The 19,604-nt window shown below is 39.8% G+C and overlaps 1 protein-coding gene across 1 annotated transcript; it reads right to left on the bottom strand.

Annotated features, from left to right (window-relative positions):
- Positions 1-707: 707 nt before the first annotated feature.
- wnt7aa (wingless-type MMTV integration site family, member 7Aa) lies at positions 708-12,413 on the bottom strand. The gene is made up of 4 exons (XM_034869166.1): positions 12,038-12,413; positions 11,481-11,707; positions 7,911-8,182; positions 708-2,236 (listed from the first exon to the last, which is right to left on the bottom strand). Exons 1-4 carry the CDS (start codon positions 12,106-12,108, stop codon positions 1,757-1,759), a joined length of 1,050 nt encoding a protein of 349 aa, XP_034725057.1. The 5' UTR covers positions 12,109-12,413; the 3' UTR covers positions 708-1,756.
- Positions 12,414-19,604: the final 7,191 nt, after the last annotated feature.

The following is a 19,604-nucleotide window of genomic DNA, read 5'->3' as shown; positions in this document are numbered from 1 at the left end:
TTTAATCTAAAATGTATTTATGTTTATGTTTTCTGTTTTTAGCAGTGTTCAACAAACAACATTGAAGAAAAAACAAATCAAAACTGGAAAACATCATCAATATCAAGAGGAGCCCTAACACTATGCGTTATGTAAAACATTTTTACTGGCAATCACATCATAGCCATGCCCTAAACACCCTGCTTTATCGCCAAATTTAAAACCAACGAGAAGACAGCAGAAGACTTATAACTAGCAATTGAAACCATAACTCATTATGAAAATGTGAGAAGTGGGTCACTTTCTCATATACTTCTACAGAAACCAAACTCCTTTTGCAACCGCAGGTGTCCTCCCCTGCTGGAGATCAGATAGAATGCAGGTTTAAGGAGTTGCAGCGTGCAGTAATTCAGATAGAATTAAAGTTTAAGGAGTCTCCCCCTGCTGGAGATCAGATAGACTGCAGGTTTAAAGAGTCTGCCCCTGTATGAATTCAGATGGAATGCAGGTTTAAGGCATTTTGCCGAACCGGATTCTTTGTCCACTAATATTAACGGTCTATGCTTACACAGCAGCAGGTACTGTTACCCTACCGTTAATGAATTAACGGTAGCTAATTCATTCATTAGCTAATTAATTAGCTAATGAATTAGCTGGATTCAACACGGTTAAAATGCTGTCAGCTAAACGATGTAAAAGTGTGACTGTAGAAGATTCTAACAGTGGTACAGGGGCTAGCCTGGAGGTGACATCAGGACTTTGGCTCTCTATTGGTAATAAAGCAAATTTTCTGGAAATGAGTTACAAATCACAATGCAGCATTTCATTAAAACATTATGATGTTCTGCTAAATAAAAAGGCAAATTTTTAGAACAGTGTTTTAGAGGTAAACACTTTAACTAAACATTTATAAATGCTAAGAGAAAATAGCTTACATCAAAATAGAAAATAAATTAAAAACAGAATAATATAAAAATAATCTCTTACAAAATATATCTTATATATTCGGGGGAATTTATGTTGGAAGCTCACAGGGATGTTAAATTGAGTAGTCAATATGGCTCCTCAGTCACAAGCTCTGGAACTTTCCAGACAGCCAGCAGCAAACTTTGGGGACGGGGCATAGAAACAAGTAGAAACCGATCGTATCATGCAGGCCCCGGAACAGTAGTTTAATATTATTCCGCTAGGCATACTGAACATAAACTGCAGGCTTCCAAATATGACGGTCAGTCAAGTTCAGTTTTGTTCAGACTGTTTCAGTTCTCAGCACCAGTGAGTAAGTTGTCTTGTTAAGAAAAGAGAACTTGTTTAGCTTTTCACCAATTTACAAGAATTAGTCTACAGTGAATTTTCAAAATCTACAGTGAATTGTCAGTGAAATTTCAAAATCTTCAGTAGTTTTTCCCTTTAATAAATTATGATTGTTATTAATATTATAAAAAAAAAACTATCACTATTTGAAGTGATTCATGATAGTAGACCATTATGGTCTGCAGAGAAGTCAAGTGTGGGGCAGGAAATGGCATTTAAATTGAAAAATAAAAAAAATAATTTATGAGCCCATAGCTTGAGTCCAGTGTCATGGCAGACGTCCATTGGCATCAGTAGAATCAACACACATTGGAGGAACCGGCTGTCCTGATTGTTGTAATGCCAAGACAGAAAGGCTGATACTCTTCATGCATGTACCAGCCAGAAAGACACCTTATTCTGAAACATATTCACACACAGTCCAGTGTAGCTGTACGTCTAAATAAACATCCAATAAATATTTCTATTTACAGGTATAAACCTCTGTCCTCTCACTGCAGGTGTTGCATTTCACATAGCAGCACCACAGGAACTTGCAGTTGCACTGCCAAACGCGTGAGTACTGGTGTGTGTTATATCCCCGACCGCAACACATCAAGTCGCAGCTGTTGGGCTGCTGAGTCGTTTTGTTGCACAGGCGGCCCTGTGTTCCCATGCTGCCAGTCAGAGGGTCAGCCTCACAGTAGTTGGGTGACCTCTCAATGTAGACCAGCTCTGTGTCCATAGGCTTGCGGTATGAGTGGGGTTTCTTGACCTTAAGGAAGGTGGGGCGCTTGTTGCGGCTGGCTCGTACTGGTTCCACGTGCACAGCCTGGTTGTACTTGTCCTTGAGGATGTATCCCAGCTGACGGAACATGGGGAGCGTCGTCCAGCATGTCTTGGTGGTGCAGGATCCTGACACACCATGACACTTGCACTCCAGACGCATGCCCTTCTCCAGGACCTACAACATAGAGGGAAAGTTGAGATGAAGCAATGTTTCCAAGTTTCAAACTAAAAAGTGTGCCAATTTGCAACTGCCCAACTTAAACCCAGTCATATTTACTTTTTTAATTTGTTTGGCTCAAACTGTCTTCTAGACATTCATCGTAGCGTTCCCTAAGAATAGTAACAATCTGAGATGTTTTCCAAAAGATCAAAGTTAAGAAGTTCTAACATTACACACATTTCTTACAGTTTATTTGTCTTTCTTTAATGAGTGAAAGTAAGAAATATACGAGTTCACGGAAAACCTCAGTCTAACTTATTACATGTTCAACAGGTTGAGACAAAGGTTTTTTAACATTCCAAATGAATGTAAGCATTCCAGAGATCTCAGAGCTGCGCGTCACCCTATGGCCAGTAGCTATGTGTGTGTGCCATTCTTTTACAAGACAGGATGAGCCTCAAAACACACTCATGGTAGAAACAAGCATACAAAAGCCTGGAAAGTCTCTACGTTCCTGTATGTCCTGTTATTCAATGTTACATATTACACACAGACATGTGTGTCTATAAACAGATTCATGCATCTTTTGTCCCATGCGTCTACAGAGCAATCTGGCGTTACTTCCCCAACCTGCAGTGTCTGGACCAACGGCTTTTACTGTGTTTACAATAAAATAAATCTGTATGAGGCCATAAAGTTACACAGAAGCTGGATTCATTTCCGAGTTCTTGTGAAGACATTGAGGCATTTACAGCAATCAGACTGGCAAGAGTGAAATGCCTTTCAGGGTTAGAGTGGAACCGTTTGGTGTGTCTGGCATAGCAGCCGGGGTATTCTCTGTGTGCCTTGGGCTGAATGACATCAGCTTACCTCCTTCCTCCTCACTGAGTGGGAACCCTCACTGGCATTAGCGAAGCCTCATCCTGCTTTTTAATTATGCCACTCTGATGTGGCCTCAGACTTTCTGGAGTCTCATGGGGTAATTGTCAAAAGCCTTGGATGCATACAGCTTAGTGTGGTCATACCCCCGAGACCTGACAAGCATTTAATTCATGGAGTTCAGTGAAGTGAAATGCCAACCAAGCTACCATTGTTTGCCTAACAGAACCCCTGTAAGCCTCCATGGCACCTTTTACACTATTGTTTATTCTTCTCAAGAAATTTGAAAGTTGGCACTTAAAATACACACATTTTCTCCAATTAAACATGAATGCCTTACAATAATTAGGGAGGTTTCAGTTTAGTAAGTGTAAATTAAAATATTTACACATTGTATCACATTCTGACTGATGCTAGTCCTCAAATATGAAGTCTCCTCCCCCCAAAGTGTAAGTCCAGAAATGAAAGTTCTCCTCTTTCCTTCTGAATGGGACCACAACATTTCACTAAGGCACTGACATGAAATCTCTCTCCAAGCACATTCAATAATAGACATGTTCATGTATATTCCTCGATTTAAAAAGTATTGCATATTGAGGTCTTTCCCCAAAAAGAAACAGAAGATATTTTTTGTGCTCTTAACTAGAAAACATCTGGACCATCTAGCCATACAATTGGCACTACTGATATTATATTGTACAGCATGAAAGGCATGATGAGGTCAACCCATATGCTCTCATATTTAAACAATGGAATGGGAAATAACAGAAAATAAGATAGCAATTAGGATTTTGTTGTTAAATATATTTTGACTGCTTTTCCTGTTAAGTTAGCCTGTTTCAATTAACCACAACATTGTTTAAATGTAAGCAAATTGTTAAAAGGTGGAATAGATAATATATTTAATCAAAAGATGACCCCAATATGTCATGAGATATAAAAGCTCCCATATTATGCTCATTTTCAGATTCATAATTGTATTTTGAGGTTGTACCAGAGTAGGTTTAATTCAATTCAATTTTTCAATTCAATTTTATTTATAGTATCAATTCATAACAAGAGTTATCTCAAGACACTATACAGATAGACCACACTCCAGAATTTACAAGGACCCAACAGTTCTAGTAGTCTCCTCCAGAGCAAGCAACAGTGCGACAGTGGCGAGGAAAAACTTCCTTTTAGGCAGAAACCTCGGTCAGACCCAGGCTCTTGGTAGGCGGTGTCTGACGACCGGTTGGGGTTAGAATGAAGAGTGGCAATAACAAAAATGTTTACATGGTTTAATTTTCAAAAAACACTATATGTTTGTTGTACTGCACATTGCTGCAGATCCTGTTTTCATCATGTGTGTTTAGGTCTGTTTTTTTAGCTACAGAGTGAGACACCTAACTTCAATACTATCTTTGTTGGGAGTTGCACATGTTCAGTAGCTAGTTAAGATCACATCAGCAAGATAAGTCTTTCTCCAACTTTGGTCAGTACAAGGCAGGATTAGCTGGGAGACTTCTTCTAGACAAGGCATTTGTGGAATACCTGCAGAACAGGTACGTGGAAGTAGTCCTTTTGTAGATTATGGTCAACTAGTGTGTGTTGTAGCAGTGTTTTGCAATGGAGAATGACAAACGGGATCAACGGAGATAGATAGATTCTGACCTCCCTAAAACAAAAACTCGCCATCTTTTTAAACAGTTACACCCCCAGAGACAAGGTAAAAAAACTGGCAAATATTGGAGATGCATTTAGAAGGACGCGGCTTACAGCGTCAAAGGAGACCAAGTTGACTAATTTCCTCCTAAACAGGCAAGCGTTGAGCTTTATTCATTTATATCAGAGCTAAAGTAGGGGTAGTCATTTCACATTCGTGCTTAAATTATACAGATTATTCAAGTTAGTTACTCGTTAAAACAATTTAGACACAGCCGGTGAAGTGATCCTGACAGGTGCTAACGCCGCCATGCTAATACAAGTTAACTGCTAATGTAGGATCCATGACATATGCCAAAAACTGTCAATCTGACTTCCTCATGATGGAAACGTGCAATTACTTTTTTTTCTTAGATTATTTTTGGGGCTTTTCCTTTTATTAGTTACAGTGGATAGACATGAAAGAGGGAGAGAGATGGGGGACAACACGCAGCAAAGGGCTGCAGGACTCAGCCTACGCGGGGCGAGCGCTCTTATTGGGTGAGTTAGAGGCCACCCCAGAAGCATGCAATTTAACTTTGACAAAACACTCCGTAGCCTGAGTTGTTGGACTGGGACACAGCGTTCTCTACAGGTTGCTATGTAACCCCCCGTGAACTTTGGCGCTGGGCAGGAGGGGCTGGGGAGATTACTCTTTTCAGTAGTTTGAATGGACGGCATTACCTTTTTAAACGCTAGCTGTCATTACTATATTTTGGACCTTTAACAGTGGTCATCACAGTTTCTTAGAGCCCAAGGAATCCTCTTGAAATTGTTTTTTTTATCCAACCCGAGCCAGATTAGCTGTTTCAAGTCTTTATGCTATCATAATATAACTTAGCTTCATAAGCAAACATGCTGCTGGCTGTAGCTTTGTAAATACTTGTACATTTAACATACTGTACATATCTGAGAATCTCCTTAACCAACTCTTGTCAGCAAATACTTTATCCCAAAATGAAACCATTCCTTTAAATGCTATGTTGTTTAATGTTCAGAACACATGAACTGCAGATAAGTTATCATACATCTTACAGACCTAAGCCAGAAAACCGTGGGTTATCAAGGATTAGAACAGGATTCTTGAAAATTTACCTCGGACTTCCACTAAGCTATCATGTGTCTGTTGTGGCTTTTCCAATAAATTGCTTTCTTAAGGGGCCATTTTGTGGATAGTGGCTGCCTCCGTCTGTGCATTGGTAAACAACATCTGAGTCTGGCTATATACTCATAGTCCTCAATGTGCATCTTGTCAGACACGGTTACCCCTTGACTCTATATTGTTTCGTCTTCGTCAAAAAAGATTTAAAAAAAGCAGTGGATGGATCTGTCAAACTGTGACCCTCTCACTGTGTGTTTTTACTTTAGTTAACAGGAATATTTTGGTCACCTAACATGTCTTGATTAGCATTCTGCCAGCTACCGCTAGCTGTAAACGCGAGAGAAAGTCTGCTGAATTTCTGTACATGCAAATGAATGTCTCCAGCTTCCGAAGGTCCGTGTTTCCACACCGGTAAATCTCCACGGGATTTCTCACTTCAGAAGGGTTGAAAATCTGCAACTTTCCTTTTTGGTTTAGCTTAGGGCAGCGCATTGCTACCACAAAAAACACTGGCTTGGCCACGTCATTCTCCCAAGCGCCACCTTCTTGCACAAAAATCGTCATGTGAGGTTTTAAAAAACAACAACAAGATGGCAATAGCCAAATTGCCATATTGGTTTTAAAATATCAATCCCCAAAACCAAAGGGTGAGGTTACAGATGCTCTGTTTACTAGGTTTTTAGTCCATGGGGCCATCTTGGCGCCAAGGCGTACCCTTCCCCTCGTCCAGGACATGTTGGAATAGCTTTTGCAACTGTGAACAGCAAGTTATGCAGTGCGTATAGAAAACAGTTTTAAAAAACAGTGTCAAATATTCATTAATTTCTCTAAATTTTCTAATCTTCTTCCTTCATATTATCATATCCGGTATGCATGTTAGTTTTTCGGGAGTACCTCTGTAACGCTTTCTGTGCAACATGGTTTTTGAATTGTACACTGCTCACATGTGTGTATAAGAAAAATGTGGGTCTATTGTAGAGGTTGATTCATTTTGACTTGATTTATCGACACATGCTTATATATTTGGTCAGGGCTTGAAGCCAGAATGAGTAGGATGACCCCATAACTGCGGTTGCCATCATAGAGTACTACATAAAGTATCACATACTGGAGTGACTCAAGATCCATGCACCTGACAACCTGCAGCCAGTAAAAGCCAACTATTTAGTCTCATTTAGGAACTCGCTTTGTCTGTTTGCTGTTTCAGTTTGCTATATTAGCTTTTTTTTGGCACTGTGCTGTGTCCACCATTTTTGTAGCTTCCTCTTGGATGCATTCTGGCACCTGGTGTAGTGGCAATCTGTCCACAAATAATGCCACTGGATGAAATCTGAAGCTCTTTCCAACTCTTGCTGGTGCAAATAATTTTAGGTAAAAACACATACAAAAAGGTCGACTTAAGGGATTAAAGCAGAGAACGACGAGATCTAAAAACATTACTCTCACACAGCTGAGGTTGAAAATCTGTGTGGCTTCCCGGATACAGATTCCCCTTTCACCTCACCTGTGATTCCCTTTCTAATCCCCAATTAGCACCTACACACAAGTGCGCAGGTGACGTAACAAACAAACCATTCAAGCTGACCTACCGCACACACACACACACATAACAAACGTATATAGCCAAATTGGCCATTACACCTGGTATCTACGTTTTTTATAAAGTCCAACCCCCACATCCTGCACACTGAGCCTAGGTGGTTCCCCAGTGGCAAAAGGCTGACACCCAGAACAGTAAAATAAGAAGAAAAGGAAAAGTCCAGGCAGATGGCAGGGTGTCTACAGATACAGACACCACTACACACTTCTAGTGGGTCATTTGAGATGGAGTACTGTTGTATTAGACTATACATAGTTTTGTTAGAAAAATCCGGCACATGGTGCCTATGAGTCTTGATTTTTCTGAAAGCATCAACTGTAAATGACTTACTGTCAAGTCAAAAGGATGAAGTATAAACTAAAGTGGATTTCTGTATCTGTTCAAATAAATGACAAAAGTTAGACTAAAGAATAACACAAGCATACCTTGCGTCCCACTTCGTTGTTATGTAAATTCATAAGAGTCCTGGCATTCTGCTTGATCTCCCGTGCGTCCACAAACACCTTTGAGAAACCCAGGCCGTAGTTGACGTCTGCAGAGCAGCCACCCCACTTCCAGCCCTCCTCCTGGTTGTAAAAACCCTGTTTCTCCTTGTCGCAGCCGCAGCCGCTTAGGCTCCCCTGGGTGCAGGCCGCAGTGACTGCATGGGCGACCCCGGCAGAAATGATAGCGTAGGTGAAGGCAGCCTCCTTGCTGCCTGCAAAAAAGAGAAAATACCTTTCATATCATGATTTCAGAGAACATTATTCACTATTTCAAGCACTGTCAAGACTCCTTACATACCTGGCATAGCTACCTCAAACCAAATCGTAAACTACATGAACCAAGCCAAGTCCAATTCTTTAATCAAGCTCTCTTAAAAACAGAGAAATTTCAGGAGGAAGCTATAAAATATAATGGAACAGTTTGGAATGGAATTGGGGCAAAGCTCTGCTGAGGGAGGAAGGCCAGTTTTATTGTCTGTCTGTGTGATCAGAGAACCTGCAGGAGTATAATGTCACCAATTAATCTGCAGAGTAAATTTGACTGGTAAAGATGATTGTTTTGAGACCATTCGGCGGGAGATAAAGTATTAAATGTTTAGGCATCCTTTTTGGCCCTTGTCTGAACTGCCGTAACACTGGGATCCACCCTGTGAAGTGAGTCTGAAAGGCATGCAGAGCCTCCCTACATAGATGGATTTCCACTCCATAAATCTAAGTGCTTCAGGTCAAATGTGTTTTTTAATTAAAATGGAGATAATTCCTGTTGAAGCACATGTGAAAAGCATCCAAAAAGGACCATAATTTGGAAAAATGCTCTAACAAAATCATTATCTTAAACTGCACACATTTTAGACATGTAAGGTAATGGTTCTCCCTCAAACACTGAAATATATGTGGAACTTTTAGTGCTGTGGCATCATGCTCACATTCACTTTTTATTGAAAGAACAATCTCTAAGTGCAAAGTGGCATACTAGCATCAAATTTGTAAACCTGAGATATTAAACTCACTCTGATCTACCTAACAGTGAGTTGCTTTAAAAAAAAAGAAAACTTGGAAGGTGGGGGAGAATACTGTAGATAGCTGCATCACTGCCAACAACCATCCCAAATTTATATATTTAATCAGTTATCAGTGTTCCAGTCTGCTGAAACAAAACAATAGATTAAGACAGACTCTGTGCAGGGCTGCTAGACCCGAGCGGCGCTCCAGCCGACCACCTGGAACTCTGCCGGACTCTCATCTTAATTTAGGTAAAATTTGGATTCTGCAATGAATACATGAGCTTTGTTTAAATCTGAGGATGTATATAAAAAAGTGTAGGACTTTCCTGAAGCAGCGGTCTAAAATCATTCTGCATAAACGTCCCCTGCCAACGCTGCATGGCCTGGAGATACAATTGTAAGTCTAGAAGAGAGTACTTGTCTGAACTTGAAGCTTTCGGGGGAAAAGTATTTTATGAACATATGACGGTGGTTTAGCTGAGAGTTGATAAAGAGCATGTAGGTCTGCATGTTACAAGGTGGAGGAAATGCATGCATTACCAGTATGTAGTCATGATCACTTTATGAATGGTCAGGCATAGGCCCACTCGTTCACACATCAAACTATATACCTTACAGTGTTGGTGCATTGTAGCTAATCACACTGGTAAAACAAGCACAAGGGTCATCCAGACTGTACTCTTATTTTTTAAGCTAACAGTACAACCATTTTAGGCAACGTACTATAATATAAGATTCTCTTTTACAGTGCTCTTATCAGCATTATTAAAAAGTTCAAACGAGAAGTGAAGAAGTGAGCTTTAATCCACAAAGGGAAAAATGCCACCCAAGCTCTCCATCTCTTTCTCTGAGATGACAGGGTGAGCTCAGAGGACAAGACATTGGAATACTCGTGTGTTAAACATGATTCTTCACTTATTTCCGCAGTCCTGTTTTTGGAGCTAGAATGGCCTCCAGCTTTGTTCCATACACAGGATCAAATCTGTGGCTCCTTCTCCCACCAGGAGCAGATGCATATGAGCCAGTACTTTTGAGGGATGCCTTTTTGTACTATTTTTAGCCAAATTATTACAATTTACAAAACTTCCTAAAGACTTACGTAGACAGGAGAGTGCAAACAGTGAAGGTAGCATCTAACTGAGTGCATCAAGAAAATATACTTTCTTGTTTATCTGTGTGCAATACAAAGGGATCAAGGTGCTGGTGTAAAATTATGCAGATATATAAAAAAACAAGTTATTTCTCAGTAATAACTATTTTAATACTTGAAAACAATCTTATGAGCATTGTAACTATCAAAATCAAGGCACAATGACTTGTCTGAACAATTGATGCAAAACTATTGATAAGCAGGGTAAGGAGTTGCTTACGGGTCCGGACCAATGAGGGGCCCCCGTGACTGGAAGTTACTGTTTGACAGCTGGGGCCCCCCGCATTTTCATAACTCACGACAATCCCAGCAGTCGTCCCCCAAACTGCAAATGAGACATACAGGATGACCTAAATTGAGGACAGCTACCCCAGTTATTGTAAATGTAAGAGTAAGTTAAAGTCCAATAAGTCCTTTATCAACCTGTATGACTGTGTGTCCCAGGCCACTTACAGTGACAGATATGTTAATTTGATAAATAATTATTTTTAGTTTTAAATCCACCAGCCAATTTCATATTATACCAACATTTGCAGCATTCTGAGCCTTTTTGGTAAGGTTCCTAGGAAAACTTAGCCCAGAGTTAATAATTAATAGTAGGCCTAATAATTATCATTCTCCCCAAAACAAATTTCCTTTTTATTTTTAAAGAACTATACAAAACAAAATCTACTAGTTTTGCAACTTTTACTGTCTTTTGCAACTTCATTGTAACAAAACATACAAAAAACATTGGAAGTTTTTTCGCAATTTGTTAAAAAATCTCCTGCAAAATCAAGCATTTTGGGCCCCAACAAGCTAAAATATAAGGCTGTGAAATCCTGGAGGGCCTGCCCTTGTGTGTGTTTTAATGGGTTATGTTGCGCACTGACCAGCAATTTTGTTGTTGTTGTGGTGCACGTAGGCTACTCCTGATATTGTTAGTCATCTCATATTCTGTGTCTCTATGATCCTATCATGTCCTATTTATGGTAGCCTGGTCGTGGACATGGCCGTCATCCCAAGTGTAGGGGACCGCCTTGATAAACCTGCAGAAAGGTCCGGTGTTGGCTTGTTACGCCACTTTCAAAAAGGTCTTTTATGGCACTTTGGAAGAAGAACCTATTGATGAAGTGGATCTTTTTGTGTAATAACAATTTACTCAAACAGCAATAATAATAGTTCTGTAGTAACATTTATTGTTGTATTGTATTTATTGTATCATTGTAAGACTCCTATAGGAATATCCGTCTGCATAATTACCAATTTATTAACATTAAACCATGGGTTTACAGGAAAAAACAAAGTAAATTAGTAAACATGTAGTTTACTCCCGAAGTACACTGCTTATTGAAATAAAATCCAAGTACGACATACCCACTTTGAGCTCTTTCCCGAACACGGTCCTTTCTGCCAGGGCCGAGCAATTCCAGCGTCCGTGTCTAAACTGAAACTGACACTCGCTGATGCCCATCTGAACTCCCTCTCCGATCACTATGATCGCGTCGGGTCGGCTCTGACAGATAGTCCTCTGACGGGGGGCCAAGCCGGGGATTTTATTACAGATGATGCTCGCTCCCAGAGCAACCACCGACGACAGGCCCCTGCGGCAAAGGTGAGAAGTACAATATAAATTCCGCAGGTGTTTTACTACATACCTTTGTGGGGACATTCATCTTAGGATATATACACAGGTCTGGTGACAGTCCTAAAACATTGCTTCAAAAAGTTAAATGAAATAAACTATAGCCCACTCGCACCGTTCATCTCACTTTGGGGGCCCTCGTTTTTCGACAGCTCTGCAGAATCTGTCAAAGGTATGAGGCAGGCTATTACCATTTCTAATTTTCTTAGAGATTCTTCAGCATTCACTCTGAAAACTTAATTGCGCCTGTGTAAAGTGCACAGCCATCTTGCAGCACATCCTAACTCACCCGATCTTCAGATACAGTACTCCAAGGCAAAGAAAGAAATGGAAAATCCAGCGCCGTGCCTTTCTACTCATGGTGCTCAGCCCAGCCGGTGGGTGAACGCTCTGCTGTTGCAACAACCAGCCTTACTTCTCTCTCGAATCCTGCTGGGTGTCCAGGAGCTCCCAGCTGCAGACTTGAATACAGTTCCTCGGGATAATCCAAACTTGTTTTGATTTCATTTGGTAGGTGTTCGGTGGTGTGAACCCCAAGGGGAGCATTGGGGCTCTTTTCTTTCAGGTAAGCAGCACGGTGTCTCTACCTTTTTTATGAGGGCGTGTTCTGCAGAGGATCAGCCTGAGAGCAGCCTGCAGGTACACGCTCAGATTATCCAGGACACAGTCAATCTGCTCTCCCGGGAACCGCATCATCCGTGCTCACTGCATGTCTGAAGGACAAGCAACCAACTACCGGCCCTTTTTATTTCTTTCCCATCAATGAACGCCCCTCCCATCGACTTACTTACTACGGGTACTGTCATCTGGACATGTTGTGAACCCCTTATCGCCATCAGATTACGTCATGGGCGTCACACCGGCAGCGGACGGACAGCGGTTACCTAGACTACATTCAATTTCAATTCAATTTTATTTATAGTATCAATTCATAACAAGAGTTATCTCAAGACACTATACAGATAGACCACACTCCAGAATTTACAAGGACCCAACAGTTCTAGTAGTTTCCTCCAGAGCAAGCAACAGTGCGACAGTGGCGAGGAAAAACTTCCTTTTAGGCAGAAACCTCGGTCAGACCCAGGCTCTTGGTAGGCGGTGTCTACATGCATTTACTTTACTTCCACGTAGGCTACATGTTATGCTACGTAATTCTTCTATTGAAATATTGTTGGCCTACATTTAACTCCACTACATTTAACTGATTAGTTGCTCCTTACTTTACAAAATATCATCTGGCCTATAAAATATATCTTCTTGTATAATATTCTGCACTGGTAAATATGAACACTAAATAAATAAAGCAGGCTAGTTTAAATGAGTTGAAACTCGACCAGCATTTTAAATCGTTGTTTTTTTATTTACTGTAAAGGTATGACAATGCATCAATAAAAAAAATCCAGAATAATTTCATATATAGCCTAACAAACTAATCAAAAATACATTATTCATAATTCTACTTTTAATACTTTCAGTACATTTTGTTGGTAATTATTGTGTACTTTTACTTCATTTTTAATTGACAAACTCGAATGCAGTCATTGTAAATCATGCAATATCTTTTTTTTTTATTTGGAGTATTGATACTTCTACTTGAGTAAAGTATCTGAGTACCCACATCTTAATATAGGTTGTCTGCCAAACATCATCAACTTAAGAACAGTTCGATGCTAATTAGAATGGAAAATACCAAATTCATAAATGACACATTTTGACAGAAGGAAAATAAACCTACAGAAAATAAGTGGAACAATAATAGTAATAACTGTTTGACAGGATCAGATCAGAGCTTTTCCTCACTTGTGACCATTATTTCTTTAATAAATCACAGACCAAGTTAAGAGACTATACCGCCACCTATCGACACAACTGTGTAACTACTATCCCCAAGTTCAAAAGTGCATTGCCAAAGGAACCTGTAGGGGAAATGCAGTCAGGCTCCATCAGTAAGAGTGCACAGACCTAGAGAAAGCAACCAGTGCTCCTATGCTGGTGTTCTGTATGTCACTTCGTTTCTGATGAAGAGCTGGTTGTCTGAAGGGCAATAATACGCAAAACAGTCTCCCTATGAACCTGAAAAGGAGGGGGGTGGAATGTGAATGATTGTTTATCTGATGAGCGGGTGGTTGCTTGTATGGCACCCTCAGCCAAGGTCCACCAGTGTATTTACACAGAGTTAAATGAATTCAGTCACCTCCCATTTTTTACTCAATAAGAAAGTCAATACAAGTGAAAACCAATCAAGCTTCTTAAACCGTGTGTAGCCTCTCCCCTCACTTACTGTACTTACTGCTGTAACTACACATCACTGGGGGCCTTTATTCATCTACAACTAACTAGTGTCATGAAATGATTTTGGGTCATTTTTTTAACATCCTTTATTAATCATGCAGGGGAAATAATTGTTTTCACTTGGTTCATTTTTACACACAGACACACACATTCACAGGACCTATACATGCACAAATGGAGAGATGTCAGAGTGAGAGGGCTGCGCCTGTTGATAAACAGGCACCCAGAGCAGTTAAGCAGTTCCCAACGCAACTCCCTACTGAGCTACTGCCACCCCTGTGTAAACCTATGAACAAAAATGTGAATTCAGTGTTGGAAAGTGACTACATCCATTTACTGTACTTGAAGCCCTACATATAGCGTAATTGGTCCACACAAAGGTGTTTTCACTTGTTTTCTTTTTAGACCGCTACTCTGGTGTGTGCAGACTGAGCTTAATTGACATCTCTATATTTTAACAGTCCGTACCTTTTTTACCAATTTTGTGCTTTGTACATCTACAGCACTGCATTTCAAATCAAATTAAATATGTATTTACTGGTAATAATTCATGATTCAAGACCGTTATATCCTAGTATGTTCTCTCGAGGTGTGGGATTTAAAAGTAATCATAAAGGAAAATTTGAGTTTCTTTGACGTAACAGTTGGATTTGAACCTAAGTAAATATTCAATAATTACTGACATTTTATTAATTTAAATGTATGCTTGCCTCTTAAACTTGCCTGCTTTTAAAATCTGCTTAGAAATATTGGACAGGATAGAACAATACAATGTAATTCTGCTGAATAAAACATTAATTTCACTTGCTGTTCACTTGTAAATAAATACACATTTTCTACAAGCTCAATCTGCCCTCGGCTGGATTACCATTTGACCAACCGGACCAGGGGCCTCTAAAGGGCCCGGGGCCCGAGCCAAATGTCTGGTTAGATGCTGTTAACCCGTTCGCAAGGTAAGAAAAACACTGAGGTTGAGCTGACGGAACTAGCCCGTGTTTTTCAGATGCGTCACTGACGGGAGACGTGATGTGAGCAAAGGAGAGTGAGCTGCTGGCATGGATCTTGTAGCCCTCTTCGACTAAATTTGGCGTCAACACCGAGGTTTTTTCCTTTTCACTCCGGATATTTCTGGATATGCCTAGCGTTAGGATTACTATTTTCCTTTTTTTTTCTCAATGGACGGAACTCAGCTGAACTGTGAGTCACAACGCGCAATGAGCAGCAACTGCTCCACAAGATGGACAACAGCAGCTAAGACACTTTGTGTGAATCCCACCGAGGAACTGTCACCATCCTCTGCCCAGGCTACACCGGGTCATGGTTTCCTTAGCTTAGGGGCCGTTCTTTTACTTTTCAGTGGGCCTAGGGCTAGCCATGAGGGTATGTGGAAGTGAATTTTCCACATAGTTAGATGTTCTATTTTGTGTTTGAATGGTCACCCTGAGAGTGTTTGTATGGCTTCATGTGTAGATTTATTGACAGGTGTGTTAAAATGTCAAGTAGGAGTGCTTTAAGTAGGTGTAAGGACAGGCGCCAAGCATGTCAATATAACGTGTATGAATAGTCTAAACTTCATCAGCTATAATGTTTAGGGCCTGGGCAATCCAATAAGGCAGAAGAAAATATTTAGCCAACTTAAAAAAACTACATTGCTCTATAGCAAGAATCCAAGAAACCCATTTGTCGGAAAAAGAGCATTTAAAGCTTAAAAAAGAATGGGTGGATCAGGTATTCAGCTCCTCTTTTGAAAAGGGGAGAAAACGGGGCATGGCCATCCTTTTCTAAAATTTAGAATACTTCAATCATACAGAAACAGTTAAAGATAAAGATGGTAGATAGGTCATGGTAAAGGGGGATATCAGTGGCACAAAAGTAACACTGCTCAATCTATATGCCCTAAACAAAGATTGTTCTGCCGTTTTTAAAAGACATAGCAATTTGAATAGCAGACACAGGAGCTGGGCTTGTGTTAATAGGAGGCCATTTTAACTGTGTCCTGAGACAAAATATGGATAGGTTACCTGCAAAATTGGGCTCGGTATCTAGAAAGTCAACTACACTGCAGGCAATGATGAGCGAACTGGGCTTAGTAGGTGTGTGGCAGCGCTGACATCCCAAAGAGAAGGACTTTACCTTCATGTCACAGGTAGATGGCAGCTACTCAAGGTTGGACATGTTTCTGTTATCAGGACCGGATCTCTACAGGGTCAATGAGTGTAAAATAGAGCCAATCACCATATCAGATCATGCTCCAGTCACCTTACAAATAAATATGGCATTTAAGTACTGGAGGCTCAATGTCTCACTGTCAAATGATGATCTAATTAAACAAGAAATACACAAGGAATTTACTAATTATTTTGAGGGAAATGAGGATGACACCGTCTCTCCAATAACTTTGTGGGAAGGTTCTAAGGTTGTGATGAGGGGCTTGGCTATAGCACTTTCGTCTAGATTGAAAAAACAAAGGCTAGGTCAACAAGAGGAGCTAGAGAAAGAAATTAAGAAGCTAGAAACAGAACATCAACAGTCTAAGAAACAAGAAGTATTGCATTCAATGAAAGAGACAAGGAAAAAACTGGATCACCTACCAACATACAAAGCAGAGGGGGCATTAAGATTCATAAATAGAAAATATTATGAAATGGGTAACAAAGCAAGCTGCTTGTTGGCTTTTCAACAGCGGAAGGCGCAAAATAGCAGGACAGTTCACAAAATAAAGGGCACAGCAAGTGACAAAATCTTAACACACTGATATTGCAGAAGGTTTTGCCTCAAACCATAGAAAGTTATATGAGGAGCACGTGGATCTACACAAAAAAGACAAGATGGAGTCTTTTTTTAGATCCATCAAGTTGGCAAAATTAACATCAGAAGAGGCCAACATGTTGTCTCTGCCAATTTCAGAACAAGAAATCAAGGACAATGTCCTAAAACTTAAAAGTAACAAATCCCAAGGAACGGAACGCTTCCCAGGAGAATATTACAAAGCATTTATTGAAGTAATGACCCCAATCTTGTGTAAGGTTTATACTTACGCAGTGAAGATGGGAGACCCGCCTGGATCATGGTCAGAAGCAATAAGAAGTGTCATTCACAAAGAAAACAAGGACCCGATCCAATGTACGTCATACTGCCCAATCAGTAGTCTGCTGGAGGAAAGTCAGATTTATTGGCTTAAATGACTATTAAATGGATATGCATATTTTATAAAAACCCTAAATCTAGAGTCAAAGTAAATGGATATTTCTCCAATTCCTTTTCAGCAAGACGGGGCACCCGCCAGGGTGATTCTTTATCTCCTTCTATATTTGCCTTAAGCATAGAGCCATTAGCGGAATTAATAAGGTCAAATCCCCTCATACTGGGCATTCCTGATGAGGGATTGATTCAAAACAAAATAGCTCAATTTGCTCATGACATTTTGTTATTCTAAGAGCATCCCATGTTTTCTATTCCTACACTTCTAAATAGTTTAGATAAATACAATGCAGGTCTGTAGCCCTATCAAGGGCCATGCCCATTCTTGGAAACATTGCATTTCTCCCATCTGTGACGGACTTAGCATACAGTGGGCAGTACATAAGTGGGCAAAAAAAGGGGTTGGTTATTATAAATCAGCTGTTTGAGAACAACACATTGCAACCATTCTCACAACTTCAAAAAAAGTTTGACTTGCCATCAAATGACTTGTATAGATATCTACAAGTACAACACTACATCACAAACCACAAGGATGGGGATAGTCTTAAAAAAGTTCCAACTGGTGTTGAATGGTAATTTATACACATTTCTCAACAAGTGCTATAAACAAAGCATCACATAAAGTATCACATATCTATAAGAGTCTTAAGAAAGATACATCAGAAAATACCTTCCGTATTAAAAGAGAATGGGAACTGGAACTCAATACAATTATTGATGATAATACGTGGTAAGATATACAGCACTGGAAAAAATGAAGAGACCACTCCTTTATTTGTCTTAAATCAGTATCTCTACATGTATGGCAGCCATTCCACTCCAGTGGCTGTTAAATTCCAACACACCTCACCACACCTCATTCTACTTAATAAGGTGCTGATTAAGTGATCACCTGAGCCAAATCTTATTTAACAAGGAATAGTATAAAAGCCACTGCTGTGGTCATCACTATCCTCTTGCAATAGGGCCTACTGGATGGCAAAAACAGGGCTACTAGTACCACACAGGTAATCTAAACAAAAATGGAACAATTGACCATGCCAAAAAATTTGAAAAGAAAAGTTTTGAGTGAGGAAAAGAAGGGTTCAACTCTGGCTTTACTGGCAGAAGGGTACAGTGAGCATCAGGTTAGTTACATCTTTAACATTTCAAAGACGGCAGTTCATGAGAACAAGGTCAAGCAACAGACATTGGGGACAACAAAGCTACAGACTGGAAGAAGGCGAAAACGATTGTCCCCTGACCGGGATGACCGCCAACTCATTCGCATGTCACTCAAAAACCGTACGGTGACATCAAGTGATTTACAAAAAGAATGGCAAACAGCAACTGGGCTGAAGTGCACAGCAAGGACTGTGCGAAACAGGCTCCTAGAACAGGAAAAGCTTTATGCATGAAAGCTGTAATTAAAAATCAAGGTAATTCCACCAAGTATTGATTTCTGAACTTTTCCAAAGTTAAAATATTAGTATTGTGTTGTTTAAGAATAAATGTGAACTTGTTTTCATAGCATTTTTTTAGGTCTGAAAACAATGCATCTTTTTTTTTATTTTGACGAGTTGTCATTTTCTTAAAATAAATAATCTGAATAAATTTTTATTTGGAATTTAGAAGAAATGTTGTCAAAACATTTGTAGAACAAAACAAACATGTTTATTGTAATCAAACACATGCCTATAAATAGTAAAACCAGAAAAACTGATAACAATGCAGTGGTCTCTTAATTTTGTCCAGAGCTATATGTATGGGGAGTCATAAAGGGATTGAAAGTCCAATGTGGAAAGAATTTGATTGGAAGTTGAAGATGAGATTCTTTAGGACCCCTCTTAAGGTATCAATGTTTAAAAACAACACCCCCAACACTTGCTGGAGATACTGTGGTTTAGTGGGAGACCATACCCACATATTCTGGGATTGCCCAGTGATTCAGACATAATGGAAAGACATTAAAGAGGAACTGGACAAAATCTTCAAGATGGATTTCCCCTTGGATCCTTTGTTTTCTTACAGGAGAAAATACCTGAGGACTTGCTTTCAAAGGACCAAAGTTACATGTTACATATTTTGTTAATGACCGCATCAAAGTCAAAAAAATTAAACAGGTCCATACAATGAAAAATATGACTGCTATTTTCCAGTCAAAGGTACCTTTGTGAGAAGATGGACCCTTGTCATTCTATGCCTTGATTTAGAATAATTTAGATTAGATTAGACTTTATTCATCCCACATCGGGGAAATTTCCTTATTACAACAGCAGCATTTTCTACATTAAGAGCAAAAACATAAACTCTTTAAACATACTGATGTTTAATGGTTTATTTATCCTGCTTCTATGTAGTCAGTATGGGTGTAGAACGCC

Source organism: Etheostoma cragini, chromosome 4 (genome assembly GCF_013103735.1).
Source record: "Etheostoma cragini isolate CJK2018 chromosome 4, CSU_Ecrag_1.0, whole genome shotgun sequence".
Lineage (NCBI taxonomy): Eukaryota > Metazoa > Chordata > Actinopteri > Perciformes > Percidae > Etheostoma > Etheostoma cragini.
Note: the sequence above shows the minus strand (reverse complement) of the source record. Positions and strands in the feature narration are given on the sequence as shown.